The sequence below is a fragment of the Mustela nigripes genome, chromosome 17 (genome assembly GCF_022355385.1).
Source record: "Mustela nigripes isolate SB6536 chromosome 17, MUSNIG.SB6536, whole genome shotgun sequence".
Lineage (NCBI taxonomy): Eukaryota > Metazoa > Chordata > Mammalia > Carnivora > Mustelidae > Mustela > Mustela nigripes.
Window position 1 is genome coordinate 41,301,854 of NC_081573.1, and position 24,457 is coordinate 41,326,310.

General features: G+C 49.3%; 3 protein-coding genes and 1 long non-coding RNA gene across 5 annotated transcripts in view; 2 read left to right on the forward strand and 2 right to left on the reverse strand.

Moving 5' to 3' along the window:
- The window catches only part of NAE1 (NEDD8 activating enzyme E1 subunit 1), a 28,933-nt gene extending 23,148 nt beyond the window's left edge, over nt 1-5,785 (reverse strand). The window contains exons 1-5 of the mRNA XM_059383767.1: nt 5,645-5,785; nt 2,847-2,950; nt 2,698-2,758; nt 1,073-1,103; nt 287-358 (exon numbers count right to left, since the gene is read on the reverse strand). Of these exons, the coding sequence (XP_059239750.1) occupies nt 287-358; nt 1,073-1,103; nt 2,698-2,758; nt 2,847-2,950; nt 5,645-5,697 (321 nt within the window). The 5' untranslated portion in view covers nt 5,698-5,785. The remainder of the gene's footprint in view (nt 1-286; nt 359-1,072; nt 1,104-2,697; nt 2,759-2,846; nt 2,951-5,644) is intronic.
- Nucleotides 5,786-6,051: 266 nt separating this feature from the next.
- On the reverse strand, nt 6,052-15,090 carry LOC132006197 (uncharacterized). The gene is made up of 5 exons (XR_009401002.1): nt 15,012-15,090; nt 13,557-13,734; nt 12,276-12,350; nt 11,683-11,750; nt 6,052-6,160 (listed from the first exon to the last, which is right to left on the reverse strand). It is a non-coding gene; the product is annotated as an uncharacterized LOC132006197 (long non-coding RNA).
- LOC132005794 (DNA damage-regulated autophagy modulator protein 2-like) lies at nt 10,179-11,009 on the forward strand. Its single transcript, XM_059383327.1, is given in 2 exon segments — nt 10,179-10,567; nt 10,570-11,009. Coding segments are annotated over 2 exon segments (792 nt in total). The 5' UTR covers nt 10,179-10,215.
- On the forward strand, nt 14,508-23,758 carry CA7 (carbonic anhydrase 7). 2 transcript variants are annotated; one of them, XM_059383970.1, is made up of 7 exons: nt 14,508-14,691; nt 17,290-17,487; nt 20,455-20,573; nt 21,361-21,456; nt 21,560-21,622; nt 22,124-22,279; nt 22,979-23,758. In XM_059383970.1, the coding sequence occupies exons 1-7, from the start codon at nt 14,652-14,654 to the stop codon at nt 23,099-23,101; spliced, it is 795 nt and encodes a 264-aa protein (XP_059239953.1). In that variant the 5' UTR covers nt 14,508-14,651; the 3' UTR covers nt 23,102-23,758. The 2 variants fall into 2 exon arrangements, with proteins under 2 accessions (XP_059239953.1, XP_059239952.1); XM_059383969.1 differs by lacking the exon at nt 14,508-14,691 and adding an exon at nt 15,018-15,210 and having other exon boundaries at nt 17,363-17,487.
- Nucleotides 23,759-24,457: the final 699 nt, after the last annotated feature.

Genomic DNA, 24,457 nt, shown 5'->3' on the forward strand with positions numbered 1-24,457 from the left:
CCCTCTCTCTCTGCCTGCCTCTCTGCCTACTTGTGATCACTGTCAAATAAATAAATAAAATCTTAAAAAAAAAAAGAAAAATAATAATGCATATACATATGATCTATTGCCCTCAAAACAAAAATCAAACATCTTTAAACTGACTTTATAACTATTCTGTGGGAAAGCAAGGAAAAATTTTTTAAACCCCTGATTTGTATTTATATCCAATAATCCTACATGGGGACTACACTTCTGTCCCTCCTCCATCTAGTCAGACTTAATAAGCTTTTGGACATATACTTACCTCTTCCACAAAACTCCCAGAGACATCGTTATTTAATTCTTGTAAGAATTCCATGGCAGCTTGAGCTCGGTTCTTAAAAAAAAAGCATTTGACTTGAATTAGAAAAAATCTGGGTAAAATGTAACCCCTCAACTTACAGATCAAGCAAACATATTATAAAATTACCCAAATTTCATACATAGATATGACAATTCTGCTCTTCATAGTATTTAAACTAAGGCTCAACCACAATATTATTTTAAATATTACTTAAACGACTGTATTATTTGTACCCAACATTCCTGAGTACGCAAATGACCAGACAACCTTGGGTAGCAGGTAGAGATATTCTGGACCAAGTTTAGACTCACTACAACCTCCACATTTATAATCCTATATAAGACAGGTCAAAGAAATAATCATTTCTGTTCAGAACATTATATTAAGTTGACTATTATGGCTTCATAAGAAGATTAATATGGAATGTACAAAAACAAAAGATATGCTGCTAAGTCTTAGAAATTTTGTAAACCAGAATATTCCATCCTCTAAACATTTACACTTTATGTTAATCCCAAGTTGTAGCTTTAATACAGGATATAGCATAAAAACAAAGATAGTACTTTTAAGTTCTTAAACTACTAAGCATATAAAGATTTGCAAGATTTAAAAAAAAAAAGCTAATTTAACTTTCTTCTCAGAGAAATAATAAGCTCTTTCAAAGTCAAAACTTTTCAAGCAATCAAAACATATGGCACGATTAGATACTCAAACACAACTATATTCTATAAGAAACAGGTGGTTTACCTTGCCGATGCTGCTTCTTTGAAGGAAAAAGCTAGAACAGAATTTTAAAAATTAAGGGCTTCTTTGACTACAGAGAGAAGGTTATTTGTAACACCAAGTATATTTCATTCATAATAGAACACTAACTATATTTTGATTCTAGATTTTAACAGTCTTCCTGGAGGAAGATAACAGGATGAAACTTGTAATCAAAGACCAGGCTAATAAATCAATATTCCCAAAGTGTATGCCACGGAGTATAAATTTTATAAGATGCTCTGAGAGAATAAAAGTTCCCTGGCTTTACTAAGTTTGGCAAACACCACATGTTATAATTCCCCCTTAGAAATTAATAATAAATATAACACATGATATTAAGGTCTTATATTAGAGAAATGTTTAACTTCATTTGACCCATTTCCCAAACTCATTTGACCATGAAACCCATTTGCCCAATTAGCAGCTATTAACATTCCCTAGAGCCAGTATTCCACAGACCATACTCGGGATGTGCTATATTGAACTGCTTGCTTTTGCAGGTTAACTAAAACAGACTTATTCAGGTTTCTTCCCACGCATACCCTTGTCATGTCTCAAGGCCCAGATCTCAGACTGGGTATCATTTTGTAGCATAAAATCAGTGGCTCCATAAGAAAAAGAAACTTTAATTCTCATCACACACTGCCCTAACCAACCAAGTAAGCAAAGATAACAGGACTTTTTCTTTAAAGATACCAATAAAAGGATGCTGTTGCAGAAACACTACCACCCAAAGAAAAGATATCAGAGTTCAATATGAACTAATTCTGACTTTTCTTGTATGTACTCACTGTTGTCATATACTAAAAAATAAGAGAGATTCCACCCTCCGAGTCCTGAAAAGAGCCTGAAATCCAAATCTTGCAATGCTTTGGAAGTCTGTATTATGATCATCTTTAAAAAATAATATGCAGACCATCTTTAAAACAGCACTTTCAGGGGCGCCTGGGTGGCTCTGGGGGTTAAAGCCTCTGCCTTCAGCTCAGGTCATGATCCCAGGTCCTGGGATCGAGCCCCACATCGGGCTCTCTGCTCAGCAGGGAGCCTGCTTCCCCTCCTCTCTCTGCTGCCTCTCTGCCTACTTGTGATCTCTCTGTGTCAAATAAAAAAAAACTTAAAAAAAAAAAAAAAGCCCCACAGCATTTTTACAGAGACAGTGGAGTATACAGAGATATATATGGACTAAGCTCAGAAGAAACACAAATAAAAGGTAATTTTTTTATTCTTATAATCCAAAAATATAATTTTTTTCAGTAACACAATAATTTCAAATTATGTACTAACTCCTAGGGATCAATGCAAGGACTTAGGAATTATCTAGATTTCACAAATCAAGGAATAAGGATTACTCCTTTGCACTAATAACAACGATGAAGACAGTAACGGCAGGTACCTTTTATTAACGGTCTATCTGCCGGACATTATGCTAGCCCTTTACCTATGTTGACTTACTTCATCTTCACCATAATCCTAAACACAGGGATTATTTCCACCTGAGAGTCAAGTCACCTTCACTGAGGAAGTGAAGTTGGGATTTAGGCCTTAGCCTCCTGTGGCAGTGCACTGCCCTTCCTAACACACATGTGTTTGAAAAGAACAGAACATACTTATTTCCTGCATCTTCTCCGCTGACCTGATTTCCATCAATAACTGTAAATGAACCAATACCTAGAAGACAAAACAGAGTCAGTCAAGAACACATAGCTTCTAATTCAAAACCATATAGAGTAAATTGACTACCACAAAACTACATTACCTGGTAGTACCAAGTTTTTAAGAATTTCAGTTCCTGTGGCTGTTGCATTTATTAGGCAAACGTGCGCAGATTCTAAAGCCTCTTGCCCATGATCACCCCACAACCTACAAAGCAAGACAAAAATTCAACATTTCTAAAACTTCCACACAAATACAACTTTCTTATTTGGACGGTGATCTTAGACCTTCAGAGTGTTCTTGGACAGAATGACTGATGTGATCACCATAGTAAAACATGTGAGACAGGAAGAGCAGAGGTGTTATGGGGATTATACAGCTGAGTAACCTAAGACTCAGCATGATGCCTTGCATGATTAGAAGGGGGTCAAATCAGTACTAAAAACTTGGGTCTTCCAGCTCCTTGCCCATTACTCTTTTCAAGATAACTTACAGTACAGATATATTAGATACACTAACATTAAATAACTGCGTTAGACTTAAAACCTATTCCTCTATTTCATTTCTCCTTAAATTACATAGAGCCAGTATATTTAAGATCTTGACGTAGAACTTATCACTGTGACATCTCCAAGAGTGAGAAAACCGAATTACCATCATCTGAAAAGCCTCACAGTGACTTCCACAGGAGTGCTTTAAAATACAACACCCAATGTTATTTTAATATCATGATTAATAAATGTATACATTATCAAACACAAAGATATAATAAAGATCAGAAATATATGTTACATATATTCGCACTGGCATATCATTAACAGGGCAAGGTGCATGATCACACATGTATCATGGCATCTGGCCCAGCCTGGTTACCTTCACCCAGAAAGCCTATTATTCTTCCTTGTCAGTATGGGAAGTCTGAAAGTCACCAGAAAAATGCCACAGTCTGGAGGACTGACAGGCTTTACTGTGCTTTCCCTGTCACCTAATCTAAAACAGATGCCCTGTTATTGTTTAGCCAGTATGTCCTCCAGAGCATTTCACAACGGTAACTACTTCATTTGTTTTTTTTTATTCGAGGAACATCCATCTCTCCATTCCACTCTAAACTCCATGAGGGCCCACATAACTCCCTGCATGGGCCACTGGAGCCCCAAATGCCTGGCACACTGCCTTGTCCAGAGTTAGTGATCAGTGAACAGCTGCAAAGTGAATGGAGGAATAACCTAGAAGAACCAAACAGATGGGAAACATCTGTTTTTTTTCTATGAAAGTAGGGCACACAGAAGACACTGACAGATATGGTTGATGGATGCTTGGGTACTCAGATATTGAGCCTAGAGAGAGTATTGGTGCATGTCTAGGTTACATGTTTCAAGAAAGAGGCCAGACAAGAAATCAATCCTCGTTGCTCCCTTGCTGGCTTAAGTCTGGAGAGCACGGCCTGGCTGACTGCTGCCTGGCTGTACCACTTTACTTGTAGCTGCCTCCCTATGACACTCCAAAACCGATAAGCAATTCTCACCATAAAAAGTAAGATTTGGTCCTTAACTGGATGGGACTCAGCAAAAATTCTCTTTTGTCCAGTTACTAAGTAAGCTAAAATATCTTCTCAGCTCTGTCTTGTATAGTTATATCTGAATTCAAAACACAAGCAATGCTAAGAATTTACAAAAGAACAGAAGCTGGTTACAAGGGCTCTGTCACCTTGCTTCCTTTCCCAGAAGCTTAGGAGGAGAGTGCTGTGACTGAGAACAGGCTCTGAAAGAGCCACAAGGGCCTATGTTTACATCGGGGCTCAAACACATGGGACACTTTGGACAAGTTATCTAAGTTTCTCCAAGAAACTCCAAAAACCAAGAGAATGTCTGCCTTCAATGCTGCTCTCAAAATTAAGTGCCTAAAGCCCCTAACACAGAACAAGGCTGTAGGTGTATATGAGAGTTCCAGGGGACATATAGGGACATACTGTAATTTCTCCCAGCTTGGGGGGGGGGTGCTTGAAAAAGGATGGGGCCAAGCCTTTGTGTTAATTCCACTACCTTAACACATAGTAGATGCTCAATAAATACGGGATGGGGAGTGTAAGGAGAAATGGCAAGGGAGAGGAATTAGCCAAGGACCTGTCTGATGGCTTAGACCTGCAGTGTCCACTAAGGTAGCCATCAACCACATTTGGCTACTGAGCTCCAAAAATGTGGCCCGCTAGTGGGAACTGGGACGTGCCTCCAAGTATGTAAAATGCGAGATTTCGAAGACGGTATGAAAAAAAGAGATTTAAAAATCCCTAATAAATTTATTTTATTCTAATTTTTAAATTTTATATTAAGTGTTAAAATGTTTATATTAAGTGTTAATATTTTGGATATACTGGGTTAAAGAAACTGTATTAAAATTAATTTCACCTGTTTCTTTTTTCTTTTTAAGGTAGCTACTAGAGAATGTGTAATTACATATGCGGCTCACACTCAAGACTGGCATTATATTCCTATTGGACAGCGCTGGCTCAGGACAATCCCTAACACTCGGCGCTGCTCTGGGCGACCGGGATCGGGTACACCCGATCCCCCGATTCTGCTAAATGAGGAGTGAGCGCACAGCGAGGCGGGGCCGGCTGCCGCCCCGGTCACCCGGCCGACGCTGGGACCGCGAACCTCGAACTGCACACCGCGTGGCGGGCGGGCGCACCCCTCGGAGAAGGGGAGTTCCAACCCTCAAGGGACACCCCAGGGCCCCAGGCCGGGGAGCCCCGAGAGTCGGCTCCCCAAGCCCAAGACTGCGCGGCCCGGCCCAGCGGGAGGCCTGGAAGAGGCCCGACCGCGCCGCCCGCTCGCTTAGGCCCGGCTGGGACGCAGAGGAGCCCGCTGGCCGGCCCGCCCGACTCGGTGAGCCCCGGCTCACCTCAGCTGCCGGTCGTACTTCTGCTCCTTGAGCAGCTTCCCCGGTTGCGCCATGGCCGCACCCGCAGCGCGAACAGCCGAGCCCCTGCCGAGTACCGCCACCACCTCCACCAGCACGCAGGCGCACTGAGCACCCCCTTCGCCGTCTCTGCCTCCAGCGCGCCGCCCGCAGGGGGCGCCACCACCTCACTGCGCACGCGTCCCCAGCCCGCCCGCGAGTACACGACCACAGCCCACAGCCGGAACCCGGACTGAGGCGGGTCTTTCCCTCTGGCTGCGTCCCGGCTAGTCGGCCAGTCGGTGACTTTGTAGGTGCGGTAATCGTAGGTAGGGCACTCGGGCTCTGGAATCGGGCAGATTGGTTTTTAACCACTTACTCTTTATGAAATCTGCTCTTTACCTCTTAAATCCTCTGTTTGTTCATCTGTGCAGTGGGGATAAATGGGTCTCCATCATCGGCTTCTGTTAGCCTTAAATGAGGTTTTGAATACACACAGAGCCAGGTTCACAAAAAATCCTGTGTGGATAATAACTTTCATTATTATGGTCATTACTGTTCACTCATTTCTTCCATCCTCTCATGCAATAAGCCCACGCAAGGTCTTGTTTCAAACCACAAAGTTAGCTGCTCCCAGCTGCAGATACAAAGACAAATAAATCCGCGGCCCTGTTCTTGAGAAGTTCATAGCCTCCAGAAGGGAGAGGGACAGTAAGTAAGTACAATATGGCCCTAACCCTAACCCTAACCCTTAAGCTGGGGTCCTGAAGGCTGTGCAGAGGAACTCTACCCACTCCCCTTCTTCCCTCTCCAAGAATGTTTCACATGGTGTGGGCAAGGAAGCATGTCTCAGGCAGAAAGAACAGCAGGTGTCGTTCCTGGGAGGCAGAGAAGGCAGGGTAGGATGGAGGCTCTAAAGGAAGTCTGATGTGGTGGGGTGTTAGGTGAAGGGTAGGACATGGTCAGGGGAGGCTTGAGAGACAGCAGGGGCGAGGTTGTGAGGCCCTTTAATATAAAAGCCAGAAAAACGTAAAGTGCTCTATTTTCTGTAAAAAGCCACTTTTCAAGAAGAAGAGGGCTGCCTTGTGGGGATGGGTGCCAAGGAAGAGATTTACCCCAAAAGAAAGGGGGAGAGGAGACTAGAAGTCAGAAGAGCAGCAGGAAGGGAGATGAGGGTTCTTTCCCTTCTATTTCCCAGACCCTAAAGGCACCTTCGGGTTAATAATTGCCTGAAATATGATGAAAATGAGCACAGATCCCTGTCCCAATGAACCCTGGGATGAGAATGGGAGGAGGGACAGTTTGATGGTAATGATGCGGTAAAGTGATGGATATGATTCTCCTGGGTGATGTCCCCAGGATCAGGGTGGGGTACACCCTCTTAGGACTTCCCTGGTCCCTACCCAATACCCATAGAATACAACTGATGGGAAACAAAGGCATGAGGTTCTCCCAGCATGTCATGTGCTTATGCTGTCAGATTTCCTTCTCCAGTTGGACAGGTGAAATATAAGGGATAATAAAATACACCCAGGGAATGTGAGAAGGTCAAAAGACAACAGGTGAGAGTCCACAGCTTGGCTTCTCATGCTCTGTGCAGTCATGGACTGCATGAAAGGAAACATCCCCAAATTTGCTGGGGGACGTCATAATGCCCATGCAGAATTGTATGAATTTGACAAGGGTTTGTGTTGGTGGTATCTGTAAAAAGATACCACGCAGCATTAGTTTCCTAGAGGTGTTATAACAAAGTACCACAAACTGGGTGGCTGAAAGCTGTAGATTCATAGGGGCATCTGGCTGGCTCAGTCGGTAGAGCATGTGACTCTTGATCTCAGGCTTGTGAGTTCGAGCCCCACATTGGGTGCATAGATTACTTAAAAATAAAATCTGTGAGAAAAAAAAAATTCTTATATAAAAAAAAAAAAAAAAACCTGACAGAAATGTATTGTCTCGCAGTAAAGCTCAAAGTCTGAATCAAAGTGTGGGCAGTATGTTTGTTCCTTCTGCAGCCTGAAGGGAAGAATCCTTCTTGGCCTTTCTAGTTCCTGGTGTTTGGCTGGTAATGCTTGGCTTACAGCTCCCCACACTTCAGTCTCTCCTTCCACTGGCCCCTGGTACTTGTCTCTCATGTCTCTGTCTGGATCTCTCCTCAAAAAGACATTGGGTCACCAAAAAAGACACCCAGTCACATTGGGTCAGGGCTTACCTCCAGGTGACTCTGATGCACACTCAAGTTTAATAACCACTGATCTAAGGGCTCCTGGGTGGCTCAGTCAGTTAAGCATCTGTCTTTGGCTCAGGTCATGACCCCGGAGTCCTGAGATTGAACCACGCAACGGGGTCCCTGATCAGCAGAGATCCTGCTTCTGCTTCTCCCTCTTTTTTCCCCCCTCCCTCTGCCATCTCCCCTGCTTGTGCATGCAGCCAACAAGTACTCTAACTCTCCGTCCAATAAAAAAAAAAATCTGAAAACAATAAAAAACACCCACTGACCTAGCCTAGCCCCCCACTGAACAACACAAGTGGGAAAAATGAGCCCCACAACCACAGTAGGACCCCCACTTACTGAGCACTTATTACCTTCCAGCCTTGCCATGCACCATCTCATTTTGGGCTCACCAATGCAATAGATATGTTGCTCACCCCATTTCATAGACAAGAGAGCAGAGGCTTGGAGAGGTGAGTACAATTCCAAGGCCTCACAGCTATTAAAAAGTGGTACAAGGATTAGAAATAAATACCCCAGCAGATCTGGCCAGACCCCAGTCAGATCTATTATTTTACCCATCCTGGCTGGTCTTGGCTGGGGCAGACTAAATCCTTGGGCTCCCTGGCAGTTTGGGGCTAGCTCTGCCCTGAAAGAGCATACAATATGTGGGAAATCAGCCATAAAGAATGAGTCACACCCAGGACACCCTCCCTGGCCTCCACCACAATCTCTCCCTTCTTGTCCTTGCCTATCTTTGCCCTTCTCATTCTGGTGCTCTTTGGCCAATTTCTTGTCTTTCTCGCTCACCCCTCCCCTGAGGCAGGTGTGGCTCTGTAATGTTCACAGTTTTATCACCCAAGCCTGGCTCAGAATGTGGCACTAGTAAGGCTTCAATAAACATGTATTGAATGAAAGAATAAATTTTGGAAACTGCTTCCACCGTACTTGCTCATTTTCAAATGCCTTACTGGCAATATGTGTATCATCGGTTTTGGCATTCAGCAGTTTGTCCCAAGGAAATCATCAGACAACCCGCACAGATGTATAAATAAGAATGTTCACTGTAGTGCTATTTACAATAGTGAAAACTGGTTATTATCTATACATTAGAGCATTGTGCAGTTATTAAGTGTCAAGTTCTCCAAGGCTGGCTGAGCAGGGAAATGCTTACCATAGGGCATTGGTTGAAAAAAACCATCACAAAGCTATACGTGTGACTCTGATTGTTTTTTCAGTAATACTAATACATATCTAAAAAGCCTGGCAGATGGCCACTAAAATGTTAACACTTTTGGCTCTTGGGTAATCATATGGCCAGTGGCTTTAATTTTCTTCTCTGTGTTTTTCTGATTCTTCCAAGTTTTCTACAATGAATAGGTGTCACTATTGTAATTGCAAAAGGAATGTTTGGGGTCCTAAATGTGTCCAACAAGTTAAGTAAAAGGGGGAGAGAATAGATGTTCTAGGGTCTGAGGAGTACATCCTTGACACCAGGAGTCTCACAGACATCATGTTACCTGACCATCCTATTAGCCTTCTAGACTCTCTGTTCCCATTTTATAGATGAGAAGACAGGTTCAGAGAGGTGAAATAACCCGCCCCAGGTCCCACAGCCAGGTATGCTGGAAGCCATGTCAGGGCTCATCCTATCCCACTGTTTGCACACACATACCTACATACTTGGAGTGGAAATGTTTTTTTGTTTTTGTTTTAAGATTTTATTTATGAGGCGCCTGGGTGGCTCAGTGGGTTAAAGCCTCTGCCTTTGGCTCAGGTCATGATCCCAGGGTCCTAGGATTGAGCCCCGAATCCAGCTCTCTGCTCAGTGGGAAGCCTGCTTTCCTCCTCTCTCTCTGCCTCCCTCTCTGCCTACTTGTGATGTCTGTCTGTCAAATAAATAAATAGACTCTTAAAAAAATATTTTATCTTATTTATTTATTTTATTCTGGGGTGCTCCCCAGGCGCCCCAGAAATTTTTTTTTTTTTTTAATACAAAAAGCTGACCCTGTCTTAGTCCCACTGGCCAGCTTTGGATGTGGCGGCCCACCCTGGCAGGGTCATCCAAGCAAGGAGGAGACAGTATAAGGAATTAATCTTATTACCCGTGGCTTTCAAATATTTGTGAAATTTAAGAATTGTGACTGCAGTTCTGATTCATGGATCTTCAAAGAAAGCAGAGAAGATTTCAGGATTTAGAAAGGTGCAGGTTTGTACAGATTTGAAGACCAGTACCTTATAAGCTTGTAAAACAGGGGCTGGAAATATGATGGTAAACAAAACGGTTGGTTCCTGCTCTTGTCAGAAGCTAAGGTTTAGTGAGGAAGATAAAACCAAACAAACAAGCAACAAAGACCTATTTGAGATGTGGTGGTTTCAACAGGGTCTCAGTTTCCTCCCTTCTGCCCCAGTAATTTGGACAGCTAATGCTTTCATATTTTCATACATTACGGCCATAACACTTCACCATGCTGACCCTGCTCTGCCTTATATCAGTGACACTGGTTCAGTAGCTCCAGAAAAATGCTTGTTTGGGGCAATGTTAAATACTGCTGCAGTTTTGTGCATTGCAACCATTTATGTTCGTTACAAGCAAGTTCATGCCCTGAATCCTGAAGAGAGTCATATCATCAAATTAATTGAGGCTGGTCTTGTACTTGGCTTACTGAGCTGTTTTGGACTTTCTGTTGTGGCACACTTCCAGACAACAGCCTTATTCCTGTACATGTATGTGGAGCTGTGCTCACCTTTCATATTAGCTCATTACACATGTTCGTTCAGACTATCCTTTCCTACCAAATGCAGCTCAAAATTGGCGGCAAACAAGTCTTCTGGATCAGACGACTGGTGGTTATCTGGAGGAAGTTATGTGGAGGAAGTGCATTTAGCATGCTGAATTGTTCATCACTTCTATCCAGTGGGAATTTTGGCACAGATATTGTACAGAAACTCCATTGGAACCCTGAGGACAAAGGTTACATGCTTCACATGATCACCACTGCAGCAGAATGGTCTATGTTTTTCTCCTTCTGTGTTTTTTTCCCTGACTTACATTGTGATTTTCAGAAACTTTCTTTACAAGTGGAAGCCAATTTACATGGATTAACCCTCTATGACACTGCTCCTTGCCTTGTTAACAATGAGCGAACTCATTGTTAACAAGGCAAGGAGCAGTGTCATAGAGGGTTAAAAATACTTTCCAGAGATTTATGATGAAGGGATAAAATGTATCTGTGATGGGGCACCTAGGTAGCTCAGTTAGTTAAGCATCCCAGGGTCCTGGGATCGAGCCCCGCATTAGGCTCCCTGCTCAGCAGAAAACCTGCTTCTCCTCCCTCTGCCTGCTGCTCTGCTACTTGTGCTCTCTATCTCTCTGTCAAAGAAATAAAACCTTAAAATGTAGATTTGTATCTGTGATGATTGTGATTCTCAGGGATTTGGGAGAAATGTTCATGAAAGTTCTTTATTCTGCTCTGAAATTTTAACCAGTTAATCATGGCTGACAATAATATTGATGAATACTGATAATCAAGAGACATGAATAAAGCCATTTGATAAGTTATTTTAAAGGGTTTCTTCAAGAAGACCATGTAAAAACATTTATGCCTTACTTTTTTTTTTTTAATCCCAGAAAATAAAACCAAAGGACTACAGAAAAAAAAAGAAAAGAAAAGAAAAGCTATAATTTTGCTTTTAGAGTCTTCAGGCCACAAGGCTTCTGGCCTGGTCTGTAGGCCCTGTGCATAACATACAGCAACAAAGTCACATACAGTACCTAGGACTCTACTTGTTGGAACAGCATTGGACATCTGTTGTCTCAACCAATACTCACAGGATCCCCATGAGGTAGGCCGGGCAGGGACAATCCCTTCATCACCTTGTAGAGCAAAGACATTGTACCTTTGAGAGAGGAAGTGAGATCTGGTCAAGGCCACTTGAATGAGTTATGGCTGTTTAAGCTGCTCCTCCCCTCCTCCCCCAGCTATTCATCATGGCCCTCCTACCACCCACACCCTCTCCCTGCTCCCCCTCCCTTATAAACAGTGACATCTAGGAGCCACTAATGCCAGTGAGACCAAAGAGTAAACCTCTGGGCGGTGAAACCAATTCATTTTTTTTTTTCTTAAAGATTTTATTTATTTATTTGATAGAGAGAAATCACAAGTAGATGGAGAGGCAGACAGAGAGAGAGAGGGGGGAAGCAGGCTCCCTGCTGAGCAGAGAGCCCGATGCGGGACTCGACCCCAGGACCCTGAGATCATGACCTGAGCCGAAGGCAGCGGCTTAACTCACTGAGCCACCCAGGTGCCCTGAAACCAATTCATTTTTAAAGACAGCCCATAACTGAGACAGGAGGCACCTGAATGGGGTTATCAGCTTTCCCAGATTGACCTGAATGGGCTGCTGGGGTAACGAGGGCTTTACCTGAAATGGGCAACACTGGGCAGAGCGCACTGGCTCCTCTCACCTGCCCAGCACTCCAGAACCCGGAGAAAATTGCTGAAGACAGAGTGCAGGAAGCAAAGAATTAGATAAACTTGGATTTGGTTGTTAAAGAGGTGGTTGTTAAAGAGGTAATCGCTTCCTCCGGAAGGTACAAAGGAATAAGCAATGGTGTCCCTCCCACCCCCATTCCGCACCTTCCCCTACCCTTCCAGTCTCCCAGTCTCCTTCCAGGAGGCAAACGCTCTCCCAAGCTTAAGTCCTTCCAGGGAAAGTCTTGCATATATGCAAATGACAATCAAATTTAAAATCCACTTCCTCCCCCTCTCCATGCTTTTAAACATGTTGAATGAGGGACTGGGCAGCACTGGACTTTTTATCTTTGCTCTGTCACTTGCTATGTTCCCTAACTCAATTTCCTGAAGGCTTACTTTACTCATTTGAAAAAAAAAGGGCGCAAAAATCCATCTAGGGTTGCTGTGCAGATGAAATTGGTTGCAAAATTATATGCATAATTCCAACTTTTTAATTAAATACTACAAATAAATACGGACTAGGCCTGGGTCACTCTGAAGGAAGAAGTAGCTCTGTGAAGGAGATACATTTGGGCCCCCTCCCCAGACCTGAGAGTGTTGCAACTCCCTCCAGGAGAAGGGACTGAGCAAGCTTTTGTCTTCTTGGTCTGGGGATGAGAGTTCTGGCTTAGCCCTGGGGCCTGTCACATGCTGATTCCAAGGGCCCCATAGTGCCGAATCTCTATCAGGAGCCTCCTGCCCCCACCTGCCGGTCCTATTTCAAGTAAGGACGCCTTCCAGCTCCTGGGTCAGAGAAGAGATCTAGGCAGGGCTGTGATGTCACTGACTGACCTTGACCCAGACAACCAGTTGTCAATTAATCTCTGCAACTCGAACTTGTGGAACTGAGGTTTGAGGCCACGAAGAGGGAAACTGAGATAACCACAGAGTTTTGGGGGGGGGGGGTGTCCAGGCAGACAAGATGGCAGATTCCTTCACAAGGTCAGTGAAGAGCAGGGCTTGAAAAAGTCTCCTCTGGTCAAGGTCAAATGGCCCTCTACCTCCTGTTGGGTACAGATCCCTGAGTGGGATCTTCTGTCTGTCCTTACATCAACCCCCCCATTTGTCTTCCCAAAACTGCCTGCTGAGGCCTACTCAGAGATGAGGCCTATCCTTGGCACAAGGCCACGTCCTAACATGAATCAGATTGGGTGGCCTGAAGCCAGTGGGTGGAAGACAGAGGACTCACCAGCAAGGAGGGCACGGCAAGGACCAAGGCTTATTGGTGGGAAAATGTTGGGCAAAGGCAGGCAGGGAGGTTGAGTACAGGGTGGAGGGCCTGAGTTCCCAGAAGGTGTGCCGAAGGTCATGAAGAGAAAAGGAGAGGAAGGACAAACAGCAAGCTGGAGAGGGATGGGCAGATAGTCCTGGAGGGAAGGAGGAAGCAGTAGAGAGAAGAAGAGGGTGAGAGGCAGGGTCTCAGACTCGGTTCTTGGCTCTTGACCACCTGTCCTCAATGCCCACTGGATGCTACTTCCTCCCTATTCCCCCTTTGGGGCCAGAGGTTTGGATTGCCAGTCCTGTCCCCTCTCCTAGACCCATAACCATGGGACCCCTGCCCCCAGCACCAAAGAGAAGTGGTAAAGAGCACAATGTCTAGAGTGAGACCATCTGGGCGTGAATCCTTTGCACACTGCACAGATCATGTACCTCTCGAGGCTTCAGCCCTGTCTCTGTGAAAGTGGGCTCTTGGAGTACCACACAATGTCTAGGGTAGCTAAGGGAGTTAGATGACCCAAAGGACCCAAAGCTTGGTCCAGCACCTGCCATATAGTGTCGAGCTCCAGTCCTGGACACTTGATGGTCAATGCACTTTGCAGTTTTGAGGGGACTCTCCAATCCCGGAGGACTCAGAACCCAGAGTCCAGGTTCCCTGGTAATGGGTAATGGGATTTGCGGCTCACGGGATGGGATGCGATGTGGGGAACCCAGGGCGGTTCACGGCGCAGTACAGTGGAGCCTGTACACGTGAATAGGGGGGAGAGTCGTCCAGCCAGGGTGGGGGAGGGGAGATGGGGAGTAGGAAGAGGTCTTTAGGTCCCTTGACTCTCCACCTGGACTCAACTCTGGGGTTCAACTGGTCTGCGGGTGGGCGGGGGCGGGGCACCGCCGGCCTCTTCAGCCCAGCCAGGGGGTTGGGGGGCGGGTCCCCCGGGAACTGCTCCTCCCGCGCGCCGCAGCTTTAAGAGGCAGCTCAGAGGTAGCGAGCGGGGCCGGAGCCGCAGCCAGAGCCAGCGGAACTGAGCCGAGCAGGCAGGTGCACGGCTGCGGGGACAGCAGCGGCATGACCGGCCACCACGGCTGGGGCTACGGCCAGAACGACGGTAGGTATAGACCCCGCCAGCCCCGACCCTCTGGATCTAACCCCCTACCCTCGAGCCCAGTCGGATTTCCCGGATCCGCAAGCCTCCACCCTCCGGACCGGACCGGGACACCCCTCTGGTCCAGCCCCCAGAACCCAGGCCACCTGCCTGACGCGAGCCCTGGCTCCCCTGCTCCCCCGCTCCTCGCTCAAAGTCCGCGCTGCGACCCCGCCGGCCCCGCCGCCAGCGAGCCACCCCGCGGGTGAGCGTGAGTCTTGCCGCCTCCTCCGCGCAGCCCGACTGCGGTGCTCGTCCCGACCTGGGCCCCGACACTCACTCACCCGCGGCAGGCACAGGGGGCGAAGGTTGCCCTGGGCAGCGGGGGACGGTCGGGGCCGAGCGCTGTGCGCGGGTGTCTATGCGGGGAGCGCGCACGGCGTGTGTGCGGGGGACCTCCCGGGAGCCAGGCTCCGCTGGACAAGGGCGCGGTGTCCCCGGGAGAGTTTCCCCGCGGAAGTGTCCGAGCTTTCTCATCGGCAGGTATGTGAGGAAGGGGGAGCTGGGGGTGCACGAGTGTGTCTGGGTGTCTACATCAAGGAGGGTGTCTGAGCACGTCCTGGTGTGAAGCGTGGGAGTGCGTGGCCCACATCAGCCTCCTGTCTGGGTGAATAGCTCCCAGATCCTGCCTCAGTTTCCTTAGGATGCAGAGGAAGGGAGAAGGAGGCAGGGGTGAGAGCCAGATGGCTTGAATGTGGTCTGGGGCAGGTCAGTTACCTTTTGAGCTATTTTTTTACCAAGTTGTGGTGGGGGTGTGGGGTAACGGCTCCCCGCTTTCTGTCAGATGAACAATGAAGACCCAAGATCCACGCTGCCAGAAGGAAACCCCAGACAGGGCAGGTGGATGTGGGGAGACAGGGAAGTGCTGGTGAGAGAACACTCCTCATCTCCCCTTTTCTGGGAGTTACTCTTTGAGGGAGGGTGGGGGTCCTGGGCTAATCTTTGGGTTAGGAAGTGGCAGTGGGCCAGAGGAAGCTAGGGAGGTGCTGTGATGTGTCTGGCTCCCTCTGGAACACAGGGACACAGGAGCATACTCTGGAGGGGAGACCCCCAGATCTGGGTGTGAAAAAGCTAGAGACAGTCACAAAAAGGCAACAGAGACCAGCAGAGTTGGAGAGAGACGGAGAAGGGGCAGGTTGACAGTACCCGTAGAAGATCATCTTCCCTCCAGTACCGGCTCCGAACTAGCTTCTGGGTGCTTCCTCCAGAATTGGAGTCCCCTGACTGTTGGTCCTGCCTACCAGCTCTGAGCATACAGTATCCTATATGGCTTGCCCCACCGGCCTGCCTGCTCAGGCCACTGCCCCTCACCCAGCCGGACCTGGGCCATTCAGTCTAGGGGCAATGAGGGAGGGAAGGACAGAGGATAGAGGTGCGGGCATGCGGCATGCTCGCAGGACTTCAAAAATAACCCAGTGGGTCTGGGCCACGATTCTGAGTCATCCATTGGGGACACAGCTCTGTCGGCACCTGCTGCTGTTTTCTGAGGAAAACTTAAGAAGCCAAAAACGGGGAGAAGCACCAGCCGGCAATAGCTCTAAAAATAGGTTGCATCTCAGGATGTTCCCCAGGGAGATGCCGAGCCTCTCGGCTGCAGATGGAGCCTCTGGGAGGCAGGTGGTGGGCGCTCGTGGGTGTGCACGCAGGTGTGTGTGTGTGTGTGTGTGTACGTGCTTGCACGAGTGTGTGTTTTGCTGTAGTCTTTTATTGCAGAGCTGGGTTTGCAACAGGGATGTTCATGTGTGATGGTGCATATGTGTGTGTCAGGTGTTGTTGGCAGGACTGTGGGTGTGTATGTACACATGTATGTTGCTGGGTCCAGCCACTCTGGGCCTGACGAACCCAGGTCACTGTGCACATATGTGTGCACACGTGAAAATCTCTATAGATCTGTAGGCACACACGAGGGGAGGGCAACTGGGACTGCCCAGGCGCAAGCTGTATGTTTATACCCGTACCCAAGTTTGTGTGTGTGTGTGTGTGTGTGTGTGTGTGTGCACGTGCACACGCACGCGTGCATGAATGGCCTTCGTTTCTTTCACCTATGAAATGGGGATCATGCTAGTCTCTGTTGCACAATGTGGTCGTGAGGGGCAAGCACATGTCACAGAGCTAAAGCTAGGTTGACTTTAGCTCTTGTTACTATAATCACAAACACCAACACGAACATGCTCAAGGTGTGGGAAGAGGCCAGATACCTGGGAGGACCAGGTCAGGGACTTCAGAGGCCTGGGGCCCTCTGGGAGCATGGGAGCATGTATTGGGAGTTGGGGAGGAGTCGCTGCCTGGAACCACACCCCCCCAGGCTTGTGGCTATCTCATGCTCCCTTGCATGAATTACATCTCTGGGCCTCCTCTCACCTCTGGGGGCAGAGTTTTAGTGAGGCCATTTTGCAGAAAGGAAATGGAGACAGAGAGGGAAATGGCAGAGGTGGGACTGGAGCTCCAAAGCAGGGGCTGACATCTGAAGGGGTATGGGGAGACTGTCCCCCACAGGCATCCTCCACCTGCAAACTCAGAGATCCAAGCCAGCCCGAGCCCTTGCCCTCTCCCCACCTGCAGGCCCCTCACAGTGGCACAAGCTGTATCCCATTGCCCAGGGAGACCGCCAGTCACCAATCAATATTGTGTCCAGCCAGGCTGTGTACTCGCCCAGCCTGAAACCACTGGAGCTTTCCTATGAGGCCTGCATATCCCTCAGCATCGCCAACAATGGCCACTCTGTCCAGGTGGACTTCAATGACAGCGATGACCGAACTGGTAAGTGGCCCTTGCCAGAGGCTGCTCCCCACCCCCCACTGGGGTCCTCACCCTGCATGCGGCAGGCTCAGGAAGGGCGGGATGCTGTGGTGGGGAGGGGAGGCTCCACCTCTCATTAGCTGTGAAGCCTTGGGCTGAGCCTCTATCTCCTTATGCATACAATGGGAGCAGTATGACCCTCCTTTTTTTTTTTTTTTTAAGATTTATTTATTTATTTATTTGACAGAGATCACAAGTAGGCAGAGAGGCAGGCAGAGAGAGAGGAAGGGAAGCAGGCTCCCCGCTGAGCAGAGAGCCCGATGCGGGGCTCGATCCCAGGATCCTGGGATCATGACCTGAGCCAAAGGCAGAGGCCTTAACCCACTGAGTCACCCAGGCGCCCCAGTAAGACCCTCTTTTCCTCTCTGGGTCACAGAGAGGAAAAATAAAAAACGGAAGTGATGTTTGTAGTGCTGGCACACAGCAGATGCTCAAGAAATGTGAATTCCCTTCCTTCTCTTCCATTTACAGCTTTAGGTTAGGTTTGTTTTCAGTCCAGGCCCTCTCACTGACCTGCTGTGCGGCCCAAAGCCAAACCCTCCTCCCTGTGTGATCTGGCCAAGCCCAGAGAGAGAAGGAAGCTGGAGTGTTCTGTGTGCCAGGTCCCTTGCTAAGGTCTTAGGCAACTCTTTTATTCCTCTCAAGAACCCAACTCTAAGATGGGGAAGCAGAGACCCAATGAGCAGGGGCGTGCCAAAATCAGCCTGGTCCAACTCCAAAAGTCCTGTCTGCAGTCCACCCACAGCCTCAAGATTCCAATCAGCTTGGGCCAGAGAGAGGCCCGCAGAACTTATGACATCTGTTTATCCTTGGTTGAGAGTTCAGGTTCTTTCATAATAAATTCCTAGGCAGAAGCCTCAGAAATGCTCCTCAGTGAAGAGATTTTATCCTTATGAATAGGCCTATGAGGGGTGGAGTGAATCAAGGAGGGAAGCTGCTAGAGTTTCTTGCAAAGGAAGTAATTGGTACTCTGGCCCTATCCACCTTTCCCCCCACCCACAATGAAAGCACACAAGGGAACTTAAGTTTCAAGAAGAAAATCAAAAAGCAGAGAAGAGGAGGGAAGCCAGAGAAGAGTGATCTTAGTTGCTTAGCACTGAGTTCCCTGGTAGGCTAGGAAAAGAGGGAAAGAGGACCAGTTATAGCTCTTGTTGCAGAAGGGAAGAAATCCAGCAGACCCTCAGAAGAGAGACACTTCCTGGTACTGAGTTTTTAATAAAGCCTCTCACCCAGAGCTTGGGAGAGGGACATGGGGCTCTTGATGACCCTAAATGACAGTTTTTAAAGGAGCAGTTTTCATATGACTATACCTTCTAACAGCCTTCAGAGGGCACTGAAGATTCAATTCAAACCTCAATAGCTTAGTGAAGGCTGTTGTTGGGAGGCAGGGAGGGAGTACAAGGGGGCATTGCTTCTGGATCAGTGATCCAGTGGCTTACTTTGAGGCCTGGCTCCCCTCTCCTACTAGGATACCCAGGCTCGAAGGAGCAGGGAGTCAGCAGAAGGAGAGTGGGCTTTGGGAGTGAGACTGCTGGGGTTCTGCCACTCACCGGCTGTGTGACTTTGGGCATGACATCTGCTTTTCCGAGCCTCAGCCATACATCTGTCCAACAGGGGTAATAATATGTTCCTCTCAAGGACACTATGGGGGTTGATGGCAACAGAGTGCAGAATACATGGTGAGGGCACAGTGAGTGACAATTTGTTCAATAGTCAGGACATTGGGAGAGGGCTAGAGGTGCTATGTTCAAGGGCTTAGGTAGGGAGTTTACTCCCTGATAGACCACACTGTAGCATCCCAGGTGGGGCATGCTCGGAGGCGTGGGCCCTCACAGGTCCTATCAGGGAGCTCAGCCTGCAGGCCCTACCCCTCCTGCCTCCCCAGGATGGGACAGCTTGATTGGGCCCCTGCCATGGCCACCTTCCAGGCTCTCTTTGTTAACCCTCCAGCAATGCTATGGACAGACCCTGCTTCTCAGATAAGGCCAGGTAGCAAGGGTGGGCCTTTGGACTGTTCTGTCATCCTCTTCCTCACAGGCCCCACAAAGGGGCAAGGCCCTGCCCTGGTCACCCATCCTGGAGGGGCCTTAGGGTGGAACTCGGAGCCGAGGGCTGTCACCTGATCCCAGGGCTCCCTCTACGGCCAGATCCCTTTCACCTGGAAATTCAATCAGTCTCAGGAGGCCTTGTGTTTGGCCCCAGCTCACCAGGTATCAGGGTGAGAAAGTCACCAAACCAGCACAAGTAGGGACCTACTAAGAGGCCATGGGAGATGGCCTGGGTCTGGTCATCAGAGTGTGGACCCTTAGGAACTGCACTCTGGACAATACCAGGTCCTGAGAAGGCTCAGGGTTCTAGGGCGACAGTGTGATCCGGCAAGTAGGGGCTTGGGCTCTGGACTTACAAGGGAGATAAAGGCTTATATCTTAGCTCAGTGCCTTGCTGTGTGACCTGGGCCAAATGTCTTGCCCTTTCTGTGCCATTTTTCTCCATTATGAGACAGCAATAACAACAGGTTCTGTCCCTCATGACTTCTAAAAGGCTTCCAGAAGGACTGAACAAAAGAATCCTTCCAATCTAGCCCTTGGTCAGGGATCCCGACATGAGAGTCCTCTTATTAGTGGTAATGGGGACCTGGGAGACAAGGTCCCAGCTTCCATACAGAAGCGGGAGGGAAAGGGGAGGATGGCCAAGTGGACTGGCGTATTCTATCACTACCTTTGCCACCTTCAGGCAACCACCATGGCCCTGCTAAGGGCCCAGGGGACTGACTAGGTGAGCATGGCCCCAAGCGTAGTTAGCCCAACGAATTTTCCAAATGAAAACTTTCTCTGTGTCCTGGACACTGGCCTGGTCCTGGCACCACCACCTGCTGGGCCACGTGGCATCTCTCACATCAATGACTCCACACCCCACTTCTTCCTGCAGTGGTGACTGGGGGGCCCTTGGATGGGCCATACCGGCTCAAGCAGTTCCATTTCCACTGGGGCAAGAAGCACAGTGTGGGCTCAGAACACACGGTAGATGGCAAGTCATTCCCCAGCGAGGTAAGGGCCCTCTACCTGAATCCCTTTACTGTTAGGGGAAGGACAGGAGAGTCAGGGACCTGATGGATGCCTGTGTGGGGTTCTGGAGAGGGTGAGGAGGAGCACCCAGGGGTTTCCGGAGAGACACCTTCCACCGGCCCCCGGCATGGGGTCTTGCACCTGAACTCTGCCCACTGATAGCCTGCTCTGTGGGTCCAGAAGGAGTTTTCTGAAGAAAAGTCCAGTCCCACCACATGCTTGCTAACAACCCTTTAAGGACCAGCCTGGCATTTAAGGCCCCACACGTAGTGGCTTTGCCTGACCTCATCTTTTCCTGACCTCTCCCCATATTGACCGGCATGTGATGAATGTCCTGTCCACACCCAGCTCCTGCAAACCACCAAGCTTTTGCCTATGCTATTCTCTCTACCTGGGGTAGTTTTCCCGAGGGTTTTATCTGATAACCCCCTACTCATTCTTTGGACCCAACTGCAGGCATTGCCTCCTCCAAGATGTGTTATATGGAGGGCCATTATCTATTTCACAGTTCACTAAGGGCAGGGCCCCAGCCAGATTCCTCTTTGGTCACCGGGGGCTCAGGAAAAGGTGGGGCTCAGAGCAGTGTGGATGCTATCTGTGACCACTGGGGGCTCCACTGGGGTTCTTCTGGGTCCTCCCAGAGGCCTGGGAGGTTTAACAGCCTTACCCCACTTGCAGAGGGGCCAGGAGTCCAGTGGGAGTGAGGGAAGCCCGGCTCTGAGCTTCCAGGGCCCCTCGGAGGCGCTAAGCACTGGCCTTGTCCCCGCAGCTGCACCTTGTTCACTGGAACGCCAAGAAATACAGCACCTTTGGGGAGGCAGCCTCAGCACCTGATGGCCTGGCTGTGGTCGGTGTCTTCTTGGAGGTAAGGGGTGGTTACTGGGGGCAAGACGGGCATGGGAAGCCTGGCGCTGGGCCTCATTCCAAACGTGGTGGGTGTTGGGCTCACACTACCCTTTCCCTGACAGACAGGGAACGAGCACCCCAGCATGAATCGGCTGACAGATGCGCTGTACATGGTTCGGTTTAAGGTGAGCCGGGGGGTCTGTAGCCCTGACCCGAGCAGCCTGGTGGGAGGGAGGAAGAGGGTGGAGCAGAGAGTGGGCCCATCCACTGCTCCAATCTGACAGCAAACCCCCGCTGAGTTGAAGGTTACAGGTTAGCAGCTGCAGGGCCCTGCGAATGACTCCTCCTCACCAGAGTCAGTGGCCTCACGGAGTGCCCAGCATACCACCCGGTTGGGTGTAGGATTAGTCAAAGGCCATCTTACAGGAAGCTAAGGGCAGCTGAAGGACAAAGCAGAGACAGAACACAGAGACTAGAGAGCTTAAGGAACCACAGCTTTTACATACCGGCCAACAGGTGGACCGGGCCTGGGCCGGGCTGGGAGATGGCCTCTGGTATCACAGGCCTAGGCCCACATTTGCATCAGTGGGCCAAGGAGAAGCCTAAATCCTACCGACAGGAAAGAGTGGGGAGGATGCTGGTCTGGTCCGAGTGGCAGGTCTAAGCTGATTCCTGCCCTGCCCCAGGGAACAAAGGCCCAGTTCAGCTGCTTCAACCCCAAGTGCCTCCTGCCTGCCAGCCGGCACTACTGGACCTACCCGGGCTCCCTGACGACCCCCCCATTGAGTGAGAGTGTCACCTGGATTGTGCTGCGGGAACCTATCAGCATCTCCGAGAGGCAGGTGAGTTTTCCCAGAGAACCAGGTGAGATGGAATGATACGGCATTCAGGGCCCATCCCAGGGAGTGCGACTCTCCCAACCAACAAGCTATAGCTTATGGTCCCACCATCAAGGCTGCCACCTTTTACTAACAGACATTTAGATTCTTTAAAAAAAAAAAAAAAAAAAAAAAAGTATGCTTAATGCCCAACGTGGGGTTTGAACTCATGACCCTGAGATCAAGATTTGGTTGCTTTCTGGATGAGTCAGCCAGGTGCTGCCCAGACCCCTCCCACAACCTCCTTTTTCTTTCGTGCTTTCTTTTTGTTTGTTTGTTTTTGTTTTCATATTTAGATACTTCGGGAGTTCACTTGATTGTAAGTCATTAGGACCTCAGCACAGGCTGAGAGGCGAGGTCCCTGGATCCTAGGACCACCCCTACCAACTGTGTTAGAATCTGAATCCTGCAGGTGTGGATAAGTCTTAGCTAGACGGAATTGGAACTGGAGCTAGGTGGGGCAGCGTCCAGGTTCAGGGGGCCTTTAGTGGGTAAATATTTGAGGTCGGGATCCCAAAGAAAGAACGAGTGGGGAGGAATGGGGACAAGACCTAGGAGCAAAAGGAGGGAGAGGTGGAGCTGATTGGCCAGATGATATGTCTGGGATCAGAGAGGACCACAGCACCCCCGTTCTGCCCTGAGTATCTCTTCCATCTTCTCAAGATGGAGAAGTTCCGGAGCCTGCTTTTCACCTCAGAGGACGATGAGAGGATCCACATGGTGAACAACTTCCGGCCGCCACAGCCACTGAAGGGCCGCGTGGTGAAGGCCTCTTTCCGGGCCTGAGCTGCCCGCCTGCCCAGGCGGCCACTAGAGCACCATTTTCCCAAGGGCTTCCACGTCAGCAGACACCAAACCATCCGAGGCTCCCTGCCTGGGGGGGGGGTTGCTGTGGACCCCCCACTTCAGCTGGCTTGCTCCTTGGCCACCCTGGAGGATTCTTGATGGGACCCTCAAGTCAGGGGACACCCTTCAGCTGGGGACAGGAAGGACAGGAGCTGAGCATGGTCCAAGCCTGAGGCTGCCTCTGCTCTCCAAGACCCAAAGGCCCCTGGGAATCTCTCCCATCTTCCCCACTGGCAGTGCCAGCAACCCCACCCCAAGCTCACACTGTGATGGACGAGACCGAGCTCTCTGGGGCAAGCAGCTGGCATTGCCAGAAAGACTCAAGCAATAATTAGAGGTGGGCAGGGCTGCCCTCTCGGCGTTACCTCTTCTGCAGGCCTCCGCCATGCACGCACCTCACTGCCGGGCCATTAAAATCAGCACCCAGCCTGCTGGAGATGACATGGCCTTTTCCCTCCAGCCACCTGCTGCCATGGGCAGACACTGGCTACAGCTTCTGTAGTATCTTCCCTCAGCCCTACCTGGCCACCAAAGCCACCTACATGACAATCCATCCATGCAATTATTAATAAACTCATCTATTCATGCCACAAATACCCACTGAGTGTCTGGGCTGTATCAAAGACTGTTCTAGGCATTGGGGGAACTGACAGTGGTAAGTTAAGCGGACTATGTGGGGAGGGACATGGGTATTGAGTGGGTGAGAGTTATATAGAGGGCAGGGCGGGGGCCATGGAAACAGAGGAGAGGGGGAAGGCCTACCTCATCTAAATTAAACTCCAGTCAGTATTCCAAAGCAGAGAGAAGGGACCAGCAAGTTTGAAGCCAAGGGGAAGCAGGTGTGCAAGCCTAAAGGTGAGAGAGAGCCCAGAGTGTGGAGCTGAAAAGGACCAGGGGTGGTGGGGCCCTGGGGGAGAGGCTGGGACTCTCCCAAGGCGAATGGGGAGTCACAAAGAGTCTGGGGTAGAGGCAGATGTAGAACCGGGGCAGATCCCTGGGGGCTGTGAAGGAGCACGCAGGAGTGGCAGCAGGGAGGAGGTGGTGGCCAGTGGCCAGGAAAAAGGGGACAGGATGGTAGAGGTGAGGAGCAGTGGGCTAGATGAGAGAAGTTTAGAAGGTGGAGCCCAAGGACAGGGTTTGGCTACAGGGAAGGAAAGGGGACCCAAGGGTAGGGCCTCCACCTGGACTGGGGAGCCTGGGCAGGAGCTGACCAAGGTGAACGCAGCATTCAGGGCCCTGGAGGAGAGTGCTAGGAATTAGTGGAATGTTGGGGTCTTAGCCAGGAGAAAGATAGAG

Coding starts and splice junctions, on each gene's coding strand:
- CA7 (XM_059383969.1), top strand. CDS start 15,089: ATGCGGGGAGCGCGCACGGCGTGTGTGCGGGGGACCTCCCGGGAGCCA. Junction 20,574..21,360: donor GCAAGTCATTCCCCAGCGAG/GTAAGGGCCCTC, acceptor TTGTCCCCGCAG/CTGCACCTTGTTCACTGGAA. Junction 22,280..22,978: donor TCAGCATCTCCGAGAGGCAG/GTGAGTTTTCCC, acceptor CATCTTCTCAAG/ATGGAGAAGTTCCGGAGCCT.